This window comes from Hoplias malabaricus, chromosome 16, assembly GCF_029633855.1.
Source record: "Hoplias malabaricus isolate fHopMal1 chromosome 16, fHopMal1.hap1, whole genome shotgun sequence".
In the NCBI taxonomy this organism is placed as follows: Eukaryota; Metazoa; Chordata; class Actinopteri; order Characiformes; family Erythrinidae; genus Hoplias; species Hoplias malabaricus.
The window spans coordinates 18,889,900-18,902,944 of NC_089815.1; the positions used below are offsets into that span (position 1 = coordinate 18,889,900).

Below are 13,045 nucleotides of genomic sequence, written 5' to 3' on the forward strand. Positions count from 1 at the left end.
TGGTTTTATCACACAACTGGTGATGAATATTAATTAGACATTCATATAATGAAATGGATTACAGCGATAGATGAGGGAACAGGGAGATTAATATATGAGGGAATTTCTCTATGATAATAAGTTCTGAGAAAGGCTATTGTTTATCCCCGCAAACTTTCAGTTACCAACCCATGAGCCATGAGAGACATGAGACCATGTGACCTTACGTATCTGGAGATGGACAGGGAGCATGTGGCTGACGGTGCATTACGGCATGACTTCCTGGAGAATTGCAGACGCGGGCCTTGTAGGTTGCAGCCGTGGACGTTCCTTTTTTCCCCGAGGCTTTCAGACACAGCCGTTGGGGCTGGTGGTGTACTGAAGGTCTCTGTGGGGATTCTTCGTTGTCGCTGATCTGCCACCTTGTGAGAGACAGTCCAAGCAGGTCTCTCCTGGGGCCTCATCTCAGAAGGTCATTCTGAGGGTGCGTGTGGCCATCCTCTTCGTGGCGTTGTCGTCCTTTTGAGGGTCAGAGGACTAAGGTTTCCTTCAGGCTCTGGGTGTGGCTTTGAAATTTCGCTAGGGTTAAACTATAGCTTTTCTTAATCTGTAGTTTCTATCTGGATCACGCTTTAAAGGCCCAAGACTTTAGACTTAAGAAAGCCATGAGTCTGACGCCTGCAGAGTCATTTAAAAAACTCAGGTCAATTTACTCTTTAGCCTTGAAAAAGGCTAAAAGAGATAACGCCCCAAGTATCTGGAGCCTTGAAGTGAAGAATTGAACAGTGGAGAAAAAGGGAAAGAAGCCTAAGCCCATGTCATTTGGCGCCACAGCTTTTTAACCAGAGTTTGGAAAACCCGCACCGAATACCTGATTCGTCCTCAATGAGGGAGATTTGGAGCTTTTCTTGCTCCTGATTGGCTGTTCCCGGTACCTTGGTAGTGGCATCAGATAGAATTTATGACACTTGACAAGACAAAGACTTGACCATCCCTGGTGAGTGAATATCCCAGGATTCTCAATCATACTTTGCGATATAAAAGATTATATGTTAACACAAAGTAATATCATTAAGAAAAAGACAACCATGTTCTATATAATTATTAACCAACTACACACATAGTATGTAGCTACCTTGGTTCTACATAAATTCACATAAAACAAAAATGACTTTAAACACATGTAAATTACTTCCACCTATTTTGATTGTCAAAATGGGATTAATTTCAAACAGTTGTGCACATATGTAACTTCAAATAGTTTTAAACCAATGGGAATTAAGGTTTGTGATTGTTTTGTTTAACTATCTTTCAAAATGTGTGAGGAAACAGTTTTAATCGAGTTTGAGTCTGTATGTTTCTCTGCATTTTGCAGAGATTCTCCTCTTGTCCCTGGGACATTGGGTTGTAAACGTCCTGGAGTGAGGTTTTACGAGCCTGCTCTGTATGCTAATCTCACATTCCGATCTTGGCTTGTTGCAAGGAGGGGATGTAACTGAAGATCTCTGAAAACCAGCTAAGAGAGGCCTTTCAGCATAATTAGATAACCTTGGCATATTAAGTCCCCAAAAAGTATATCTTTTATTAAAATTAATAATCTGTTCATCTCCACTACAGCAGAAATATAGTGCAGCAATACCAGAATGGTGTTACCCAGCATAAAATAGCAAATACTTTTATGTTATCATCATCAACCGTGCATAACATCATCAAAAGATTCAGAGAATCTGGAACAATTGCTGTGCGTAATGGTCAAGGCCATAAAACTCTACTGGATGCTCAAGATCTCCGGGCCCTTAAACGTTGCTGCACCTCAAACAGGAATGCCACTGTCAAGGAAATAACAGAATGGGCTCAGGAATACTTCCAGAAAGCATTGTCAGTGAACACAATCCACTGTGCCATCTGCCATTACCAGCTGAAATTCTACAGTGCAAAGAGGGAAGCCATTTCTAAGCAAGCTCCACAAGCTCAGACGTTTGCACAGGGCCAGGGGTCTTTTAAAATGGAGTGTGGCAAAATGGAAGACTGTTCTGTGGTAAGATGAGTCACGATTTGAAGTTCTTTATGGAACACTGGGATGCCATGTCATCCGGACCAGAGAGGACAAGGATAACCCGAGTTGTTATCAACGCTCCGTTCAGAAGCCTGCATCACTGATGGTATGGGGTTGCATGAGTGCTTGTGGCATGGGCAGCTTGCATGTCTGGAAAGGCACTATTAATGCAGAGAACTATGTTCAGGTTCTAGAACAACATATGCTCCCATCTAGACATCATCTCTTTCAGGGATGACCCTGCATTTTTCAACAAGATAATGCCAGACCACATTCTGCAGCAATCACAACATCATGGCTATGTAGGAGAAGGATCCGGGCACTGAAATGGCAGCCTGCAGTCCAGATCTTTCACCTATAGAGAACATTTGGTGCATCATAAAGAGGAAGGTGAGACAAAGAAGGCCCAAGACGATTGAACAGTTAGAGGCCTGTATTAGACATGAATGGGAGAGCATTCCTATTTCTAAACTTGAGAAACTGGTCTCCTCTGTCCCCAGACGTCTGTTGAGTGTTGGAAGAAGAAGGGGGGATGCCACACAGTGGTAAAAAATGGCCTTGTCCCAACTTTTTTGGGTTTTGTTGACGCCATGAAATTTTGAAACAACATATTTTTCCATTAAAAAAATTATACATTCTCTTAGTTTAAACTTTTGATCTGTGATTTGTGTTCTATTATGAATAAAATATTAGATGTTGGCACGTCCACATCATTGCATTCAGGTTTTATTCACAATTTGTTTAGTGTCCCAACTTTTTTGGAATCCGGTTTGTAATAGATGTGGTACATAGTCTCTAATGCGTTCAGATAGGTGTCAGTATAACAGTTTCCTGGTATAAGTCAGTTTACTTAAGGACTGATCAATTTTTGTTGTTTGTTATTGAGCGGTAAAAATGTTTAAAATCCTGTAAAAATAAGTTTATCTACCTTTATATAGTGACTTTCATTGTTAAAAAACTAGCAAGGATTTTGCACCATTTATCGATCAAAAAATACCTGTCATTTATTTACAGAGACGACCGAAACGAAAAACTTAAGGAGCTGAGCTTTAAATGGATGGGTGATTTTTTTGTAAAAATAAAAAAATTCCATCAAAAACTAAAGGGAAAAAATATTTCCGATAATTTGTTGAACTCTGGGATTCTTTCATTCAGCTGTATAGTTATTGCTTTTTTATTTTGCATTATTCTTTGACACTATCTATGCCTGTCAAATTTTGCAAAAATTAAAATTAAAATGAAAACAATTAAATTAAATGCAAATACTGTTTTGCCATTTCTGTTTCCAAACGTGTGCAAATATCATGACAAAATTAAAACTGAAATGAAATAACTTCACTTGCAATTTGTCATTTCATTTTCAAAACTATGCTGGAATTTCATGCTCAAATTTAAAATGAAAATGAAAATGAGGAAAAGAAAATTCAAACACTTTGGCTTTGCTTTTTCTTCATGAACTGGATGAAAAGTCTCAACATTAAAATAAAAATTAAATATGTATTAATCTTTTCATTTTAACTACATTATGCAAGAAATGTGACAAAATTAACATGAAAATAAAAAAATGAAAAGAAAAAAAACTGATTCAAGATTGTTTTCATCTCAGTAGGCGTTTTCAATGACTAAAAGAAAATGAAATGAAAAGCGCCACCTACTGCCGATTTCTTTTTCCACTTTGCCTTTTCAGTTTCAGGCTAAACAAAATGCAAATATATGCTGATTAACAGTGGACAGGGCTACCCTCCCTGCTTCTCTGTAATCTTTTTGTAGCTGCTGGGCAAAGCAACAAAATGTACTTGGCTCTATTTTCTCAGGAATCCGAGATGTCTGCCGTTCCCAATCTACTGTTTTTCTAACGTTTATCACCTGTTTAGCATCAAATAAATGAGTGTTTTAAAATGGAAAAAAGCTAAAGATATTAATTGAAATCCAATTCTAAGTACTGAAGGACATGGATTTCTGAATGTCTTTGTTTTAATCTGTAGCAAAAGTAAACATTTACCAAATAAAAGGCCTATTTTCATTATGCTGAATATATATTTACTTATGTTTTATGATTTTGTTTGTTTTCTGTGTTTACAGAGTGTTAGTGATTTTATCATGAGAAAGGTTTTTGTGCCACAACACGAAGAGGCACGGTCTCCAGTGGCTAATATAAAATATTGTAAAATATAATCAGGATTTAGTTCATAGATGTATTTACTTACAAATAATTTCACAATAAACTACACTTCTACCACAATGTAGTCAGTTAACAGTGAGCACAGCTACTTATTTATCCACTCAATTAAACAAAGTTTGTTCATTTGTATCCAGTTGTTATGTTTTTTTTTTGTGTTGAATAGAAAAGCATTGATATCTCTCATTCACAAACCACGCAGAGTCTCCTCAGTTCCCAAACAATTAAACAGTGTTAGTAAACGAAGGGTGATGGAGCTTGACAGGAAACTCATCACTTTTTTGGAGCAAGTTGCAGGCGTCTGATTCTAAATGTGTTTATATTTACAAAATGATGTCCAGTCGTTCAGAGACAACTTTGGAAATCCAGACCGTATTTTTTTATAAGGATGTATATTCAGAAATTTCCTCCTGAAGATGAATGTTTAGTCTTGGTCAGTTCTACTATGTAAACCTACTATACATTACTCTGAAGTACAGTCCCTGCTTAAAGGACTGTCCAGCACTTCTTCCAAACCCAAGACTCCAGAGTCGGTTTCTGCAGCCGACGTGAGATTAATCTTTATTGAATTTGCTCAAAGCCACAGAATCAGGCATTTGAACTCTGTGGTCAGTTATAAAGTCAGGACAATGACTTCTAGTGTCACTACCCTAGTTTTACAAGGGCATCTGTTAAGGAGCACCACCACAAAGAGCCCAAGAGGGAGTTCTGCATGAGGGTGAGAGACTTACTGATGAGGCTGGAAAGAGTTAACATTCAGTGCAGAGAAGAAAAACAAAGCTATACGTCTCAACTAATAATACAATTGTTCAATTATATTTTTTTCACATAAGATCAACATAATTCTGTGAATATTTTCACTCAGTACTCTTCTCAGCTGGATGCTGGATATAACCATTCATGCGATTAGTTTGTGAGTTTTATATTTGACTCTAAAAATAAAATTGAAATACCCCCCATTAACTCCACTATCTCTATCAAGCTCTTTGTAATTGTTTATGAATATTCTGAAAATTACCTGCATGTTCACTATAGGGAGAGATTAGTTAAATGTTCAGTAAATAAATAATACGAGAATGTGACTCACAAATAGATATCAGAAACTCCTAAAATTTCTTATAATTAAAGTAACAATGTACATATCCACAAATTGATCTATAAATCGATAATCTATAAATCTATAATTCTATAGATTAAACTGTTCTTTATTGTTACATTTTGTTAGATACACTTCCCCAAAACTTCCCCAAGGTTTATAGCTCATAGTTACAGTAATGCACATTATAGTGTGGTTCTGGAGTCCACCAACAAACACACACTGTGAAACAAGACCCCAGTCAGTTTTCTGTGCACTGCCTGAGTCAGAAAACCCGGGATAAAACGAGTCGCTCTGATTCTGCTCTGCTTCTGACGTCAAGTTCATTATCATTGGAGTGTTTATTTTTAAGAATGTAATCCTTTTAATGCACAGAAAGAAAAGGAAGGCTTTTCTTATTTTATAATGTGATTATTCAATGATACACTTTCATTTCTTATGACAGAAAAGTGATGAATGCTTATAATATGGATATTTATTCATAATATATTTATATTATTTCATAATTTCAATATTTGTAAATAATCAAAACATGATTCTTAAATAGATATCAAGCTCTGAGATATTTTTACATTTATACAATTCACACGTATCTTTATATATTTAAATTTTTATTTAAATTATTGCTACATTTAATTTAGACACATATCTCCCTGAAATCATTATGTATTAAGTATTTAATTACAGCAAGTTTGTCCTCATAGTCACAGTAATGCAGGTGTGTATTTGTTATACCACAAACAGAGCTTCAAGAGAGTCAGTTAATGCAACTAACGTCTCAGAGATTATATTTTATTACATTTGCTCAATGCAAATGTAATAAAACAGTGTCATTTAAACTCTGTGGTCAGCTGGTAAGACAGGCAATTATTACTAGTTTTACTAAGCGTATCACTAGTGGACCTTCAGTGCATCAGTAAAGGAGTAGCATTACACAGAGCCCTAGAGAAGATCTGCAAGTGTGAGCAGTTCCCTGATCAAGACGGGGCAAGTTAATTCTTACTGCAGAGAAAAGACAGAGCTATTCTTCTCATTTAGTAATTAAAATATTCATTATTTGTAGAAAACTGAGACAAGATCCACACAAATAATGTGGTTCACAAATACAGCACAAAATCACCATCCGCTAAAATCAGCTGTAAATCTAATGTTTAAATTGAACAAAGCCTCAGCAGAATTATTAAGATTCTAGTTTTTTTTTACAATATTTTACAGAAATGGCAGTTGTATATTAAAGTAAAAATATATGGCTGTGGGTGATCAATGTTCTCTCTGGTTGTTTACATTCAGAAGCTAAGCATTTTTTAAGGTGAAACAGTGCGTTTAAAGGGTAAAAAAGCAACAGTTGTCAGTGCGCTGCTGAAGTGTAACTTCTGTGGGAAACTTAATTCCCACAGAAACTCATTTGTATCTCGAGCCGTATTCTTTTGTAGCACTTGTGGTAATGCAGTTAGCCATCTCCTGAGTTTGAAGGCATTTCCACCTTAAGTGATCCAAAACAGGAAAAATAAATTAATATTACCCACCTATGGAGCAGGAATAGAGCAATATCCTCATTTTGGTTAATGCTTTTCAATGTTTGGGGGTTCTCTCAGTTGTTTAAAAATAATCCAGGTGCCTTTGTCATATGAGAGAGAGAGAGAGAGAGAGAGAAACTAACATACCGGACCGAGACACTTTGTTTTTTACTCATTTACAGACACTGGAGCTTCACAAATACATTAAATGGGTTTCCAGTGCAAACCGACTGGAGAGCAGCACAAGGAGGATTTTTCAAGTTCAAGTTCAAGAAGTTTATTGTCATTTCAGCAGTATATAGTGTTTACAGTACACAGTGAAACGAAATAGCGTTCCTCCAGGACCAAGGTGCTACATAAGACAATACACAACATTAAAGTGCGACTAGTGTAAAGCTAGTGCAACATGAAACAGTGCACACGCATTAAAGTGCAAAGGACATAGAACACAAAACAATACACAACATTAAAGTGCAACTAGTACAATCTAGTGCAACATAAACCAGTGCATACACATTAAAGTGCAGAAGATATGGCTAAGAAAAATACAAAACAATGTCCCTACAGTACAATACAATACAATGTAATACAAGACAAGGCAAAAACCATAAGTACGGAGGGGATGAGGGAGAGAGACACTGCAATTTAAAGTGTATTTGTGCTGTAAACGGTAACTGGATGTAAACATGATGTAAACCGGATATGTGAAAACATTTACAGTCCAACAGACCAGTGTTTGTGTGAAGTGTGTGTGTGTGTGTGTGTGTGTGTGTGCTTCTTTCAGTCCAGTCTTAGTCTCTAGGTGTTCAGGAGTCTGATAGCATGTGGGAAGAAGCTGTTACGGAGTCTGGATGTGAGGGCTCGAATGCTTCGATACCTTTTTCCAGACGGCAGTAGGTTGAAGAGTGTGTGTGAAGGGTGTGTGTGATCTCCCACACACACCAATTTTTTATTAAATTACAAGTTAAAATCAGGAATATAGAGTAAAACACTGAGATGAAGAATATTAAACAAAGCCTTTCCTTTATTTTAATATATTTCCATTTTCAGAGTATGAGGATTTGGTGACCGTTGACTGATAAGAGGCGCCTCTCCCACTTACCGCCATACTGTATTTATCAGATCTATCCTTTAAGACGCTCTCGTAATTAAACAGTGGAGCTTTGCCTGAGCGCTGGAGACTTGCTGATAAATTTTAGTTTAAAAATGAAGACGCCGCTCTGTTACTGCACTGTCTCCGTGTGGATTCAGCGACAGAGGACCATCATGAAGTTCTCAGCTCTACTCATTCTCCTGGTGCTGGCAGGTGAGCTGATCTTTATGTACAATAAGTTGTTTGAGATCTCCATTTTATTAGTATTAGACTTTTAGAGACCAAACAGCATGTTTGTAGTCCCTTATTTGTGAGCAGTTACTATTCTACATGTACTATTAAAGGGTTAAAAGCAAAGATTCTGATGTCTCTTCACATTTGGGGCGGGGGCTAGTTATAAAAGGTAAGGCAGTCTGTAATAATCTCATGACACACCACTGCTTCTACAGCACAATGACTGTCTAATTACGGACTCATAAGAGACTCATACAGACTCAAATTACAAAGTTGTTATTAATCCATTCATTTTAGTCCAGCATCAGGGGCAACAGGCCCATCAAAGAAGCCCAGGCATCCCCATCTGCTTCCTCCAACTGGTCCTGGGGGTTTCCAGACAAGCTGGAAGATATAATCTCTCCCAGAGATACTCATCCACTTGGGGTTGTTTCTAACCCGATACCTGAAGAGAACATTTGTCCAAGAGGGAACTGTGCTATGTGCTGCTGTTATTTATCAAAATGCTTCAGGAGGAGCACTTTTCAGGGCTTTGTGTCAGTTACACCACAGACCTTGTTTTATTAAACTTTGGTCCTGATCCAGTTCAGCAGAGCAAATATCTGTCACTGGGTTTCTCTGTGAGCTTTTGTTTCTCTTCTCTTTTAGATGCAACTCTGGGAGAACTTCAGAAAAGAGTCGCTGGAGGAGTGGACTGTGATAATAACGAAGGCCGCCACCATGTGGTCCTGACTGTGAAGAAAGATGGTAAACCAGATCGGCATAACTACCACTGTGGAGGGTCTCTGATCAGTGACCAGTGGGTTCTGACTGCTGCTCACTGTGACAACAAGTAAGTATTAAAGGCAGTATTAAGATTCCACTACATAACAGTCAGTGAAGAGCTGAATTCAGACTTTAGCTTCATTCCTAATCGAAGGTAGAATTAAAATTAATTTCATTTGAAATTTACCAATCCATTAAAAATATACTTATGATTGTATGGTATTTACTAAATGTAATTAGATATTACTAACCTTTCATGTGAAAAATGTATATATGTTTTCTTATTTTTGTCATAATCACAAACGTGTTTTCAGACCTGCACAGGATTATTTCTTTTGTGGTCAAAGCAGGATTACGTCTCAATTTTACATTTAGTGTCAAATGAACACTTTGAACATCCTAATAGTTTGCTCTAAACACTGCATGTTAAAAACAGTGATTCAGACTCAACATTATGCAGCAATAATTCTTGTTTGTTTGATAGGAGTCTTGTAGCACTTTTAAATCGCCACCCTGATGACAGGAAAGAACTGGTTGGAGAGATTTCAGAGAAACACAAGTACAGCACGCCTGGCAAGGCAAACGAACCACACGACATCTTACTGCTGAAACTGACCAAACCTTTCTCTCACCTGACCAAAATCCCTCTGCCCCCTGTTATCTGTATTTCCCCCCCTGCGAGTATCTCGGTGCGCTTTTACGGCTGGGTTACAATAAGCAAAACTGCCCCTGGGGTGACAAAAGGTGAGTTAATTTGATACGCAAAATAAACACTTTTTAAATAGAGTTTCATAACTAAACTCCTTAGTTTACATTCTGGGACACATTTTTAGAAAACCTGGCCAAGTCAAGCTCTGCTACTGTAGATATTTACACCAGTTCTGTGAGAATCATACAGAAGTCCCTGGAAGAATCTGCTATTATAATAAATTATATCTCATAGATCTTTATTATAAGTGATCATATACATAAGGTGGTGAATAAATTGTCTCACCTGTAGCTGTATGGTGGCCAGCTTACTCATGTCTCAGAAGATACTGTACACTAATTGTTAAATCTGGTAATTCTCAGCACTTAACTCCTCAGAAAAATAATAATAATGATGCTCCTGAAGACTGCAGGGGAAAACAGATCTGTGCAAATCTGATCAAATCAAATCTGGTATAACACACTAATTCTGAGCATTTTGTTCCAGTGACTTTTTTCCAGCTTCCTGCCAGGGGAAAAAAACAAACAAAAAAAAAAAACAATGAACCTGCCCCTGTTCAACAAATCTGGTATAATATGCCAAGCATTAGCCTTTATGTTGCCCTTCAGGTTAGCTAAAACAGGGCGGCACAGCAGGTAGTGTCGCAGTCACACAGCGACGATTCCCGCTCCGGGTGACTGTCTGTGAGGAGTGTGGTGTGTTCTCCCTGTGTCTGGGTGGGTTTCCTCCGGGTGCTCCGGTTTCCTCCCACAGTCCAAAAACACACGTTGGTAGGTGGATTGGTGACTCAAAAGTGTCCGTAGGTGTGAGTGAATGTGTGAGTGTGTGTTGCCCTGTGAAGGACTGGCACTCCCTCCAGGGTGTATTCCCGCCTTGCGCACAATGATTCCAGGTAGGCTCTACCCACTGCGACCCTGAACTGGATAAGCGGTTACAGATAATGAATGAATGATAGCTAGACAGCTAGAAATATTTTTACTCATTTTTAGTGTTATAAAGGCAGAAAAAAATATTTTGTGCTACTCCTCATAACCAATTAAGCAATTTGATAATTCCATGTCATTTTTAATTATACACTAATCACATTTGCCAGTGTTGTGTTAGCACCGCTTATGTGCCTGCTACCTCAGACCTCCCACAAAGTCATGCAAAAACTTTGGGACCTCTCAGATATCGTTGCATTTTTTTATTTATTTATTTTCAGTCAATTTTTTGGTAAGTACATTTATCTTAAGAAAAATGAGATTAATGTCTTGTGTTTTGTTGTCTATTAAGACATGATACTTTGATTTCTGCTAATAAATGTTCCTTCATATGGAAAAATTACTTTTATGATGTAGTGCACAAAGCCAACCAGAAGCTTAACAAATTAAGCCTGATTTAGAGATACACTGCTCGATAATTAAGCTGAAAGTTTCCTGATTCACTTTATATTAGTCTTCTATTAAATGCATTATAAATTGTTCTGGACAGCTAAATATTTTTAAAATGTTAGCTTTATTTTAATGTGGTTATAAATGGTATACCACCCAAAAAAAAACTAATACATTTAAAAAAGCCAACCCAAGCTCAGTTTCGATGTGAATAACTTAATGTGGGCAAAATTATTAATATAATGATTTTTCCACTTTATATTTTGGCTTCCTGCATGCTTTTGTAAATATATATTTTTAAGACATTAATTTAAACAGAACTAACAAACTGCTTCTCCATAGGAAAGTCTTTTGGAACCAATACGTTGCTGTGTGGAAATCTAAAAGTAACAGATTGTGGAGACCTTTCTGTTAACAAGCATGAGCTAGACCCATATGTACGATCATGGTCTTACGGTCACATGCTCTGTGCAAAAGATCCTAAGAAAAAAGTTGACAGCTGTTCGGTGAGACTTCTCCATTAAAATCTAACATCACCATCATTCACCACCAAACAGTTTCACATTCATGCAGCGAGATGTACTTTTAGAGACTTCAATACTCTCTTAAAGGTTACTGCAGTTCTTTTTGCATGTTCAGCCTTCTCTGTTGTATAACGTGAAACAGTGAGGTAAACATGATGCCATATTTACAACACTGCTTCATGAGATTGAACAGTTTTTCCCCATTTCATACAGCGGGTGGTGTGCTAATAAAATAATAATACATTAATTAATTATCATTGTCCCAATATTCACATCTTTATTAATGTCTATTATCTCTCTGTATCGTCCAAAAACACATACAGGGTGATTCTGGAGGCAGTATGATCCACAATGGAGTTCTGTTTGGGATCGTTTCAGGAGGTTCTTCTCATATGTGTGCCCTAGCAGTACACTTTGTGGATGTCTGTCGCTACAGGGCTTGGATCCAAAGAATCACCAAGCTGTAACTAAATGTGGGAGTGTGAGAGAATTACAGCAGATCACTGTTAAAATACAGCAACTGAAATTGCTAATAAAAGTGTTCTCAGACATTTGCAAGAGAATAAATCTCTCTCTTTCATATCATACTGTTGCACCTGAGAGAAACTAAAGAACAGCAGGAACTGGTTCAGGCTCTTGATCCGCACACCATTAACGTTACTATGTAAAATAAGAAAATAACAGACACACTGGTGTTAAAATCTTAAGGTTGTGCCAATCACAGAGGTTGGGATCCAATCACAAATAGTCTCAGGCCTCCAGGATCAACTTCTAAGATAAACTAAGCACAGTCCTTCTGAACTAGGAACCTACATATATGGCAGATCCCAAATGTTACTGCAGTTTCTATTTCCACAAGAACATTAAATATTTCTTGCCTAATATGTTGGACTCAGTAAATTCAGTGGGAATTACATCATAAAGACGTCTTCTTTCTTCCACTCAGAGAGAAATAAAAAAAAAAACAAGCAAACAAAACCCACAGAAACATTTAAAATCCCAAATCCTTTGCACATGATTGTGTTTATACACCTGATGTTGTTCGCTTAAGGCTGTTATCCAACAGGTTATGACCCTAAAATAGTTTTTGGAGGAAGCCTATCCTATACTCACTCTTTCAGGTGATATACAAAATTTATATCTAAGATGATAAGAGTTTAGCAGATGAATGTTCATCCATGCATTTGTGAATACATACATAGCAATATATATTATCTCTGTGTTTGTGGATGTTTAGTTACTACATCATTTGAACACAGCAGCTCTCCTTCACTGTGTGAAAATCTCCAATCTCCTGAACACTCCAAAATTTCTCAGAATAAAATCTTTTTACATTGATTTTCATTGAAATTAAGATGTTCTGCCCTGCTCCTGTAAAAGTTACTATTTTGTAGATACATGTTTTTCATTGTACAGCGATGATATCTAGTACAATATTGTGGTGTTCAGCCATTATGTAGTAGTGTCTAAAAACAGAGTGCACAACTTTCAGTGCACTCAAACAATCCCACAATGCACCG

The 13,045-nt window shown here is 37.3% G+C and overlaps 1 protein-coding gene and 1 long non-coding RNA gene across 2 annotated transcripts in view; one reads left to right on the forward strand and one right to left on the reverse strand.

Moving 5' to 3' along the window:
• The window catches only part of LOC136671971 (uncharacterized), a 70,591-nt gene that overhangs the window by 40,258 nt on the left and 17,288 nt on the right, over positions 1-13,045 (reverse strand). The gene's annotated exons all lie outside the window — the stretch shown is intronic.
• Positions 8,003-10,917, forward strand: LOC136672014 (thrombin-like enzyme flavoxobin). The gene is made up of 4 exons (XM_066647948.1): positions 8,003-8,133; positions 8,803-8,986; positions 9,404-9,663; positions 10,904-10,917. The coding sequence occupies exons 1-4, from the start codon at positions 8,034-8,036 to the stop codon at positions 10,915-10,917; spliced, it is 558 nt and encodes a 185-aa protein (XP_066504045.1). The 5' UTR covers positions 8,003-8,033.

Coding starts and splice junctions, on each gene's coding strand:
- LOC136672014 (XM_066647948.1), top strand. CDS start 8,034: ATGAAGACGCCGCTCTGTTACTGCACTGTCTCCGTGTGGATTCAGCGA. Junction 8,134..8,802: donor CATTCTCCTGGTGCTGGCAG/GTGAGCTGATCT, acceptor CTTCTCTTTTAG/ATGCAACTCTGGGAGAACTT. Junction 8,987..9,403: donor GCTGCTCACTGTGACAACAA/GTAAGTATTAAA, acceptor TTTGTTTGATAG/GAGTCTTGTAGCACTTTTAA.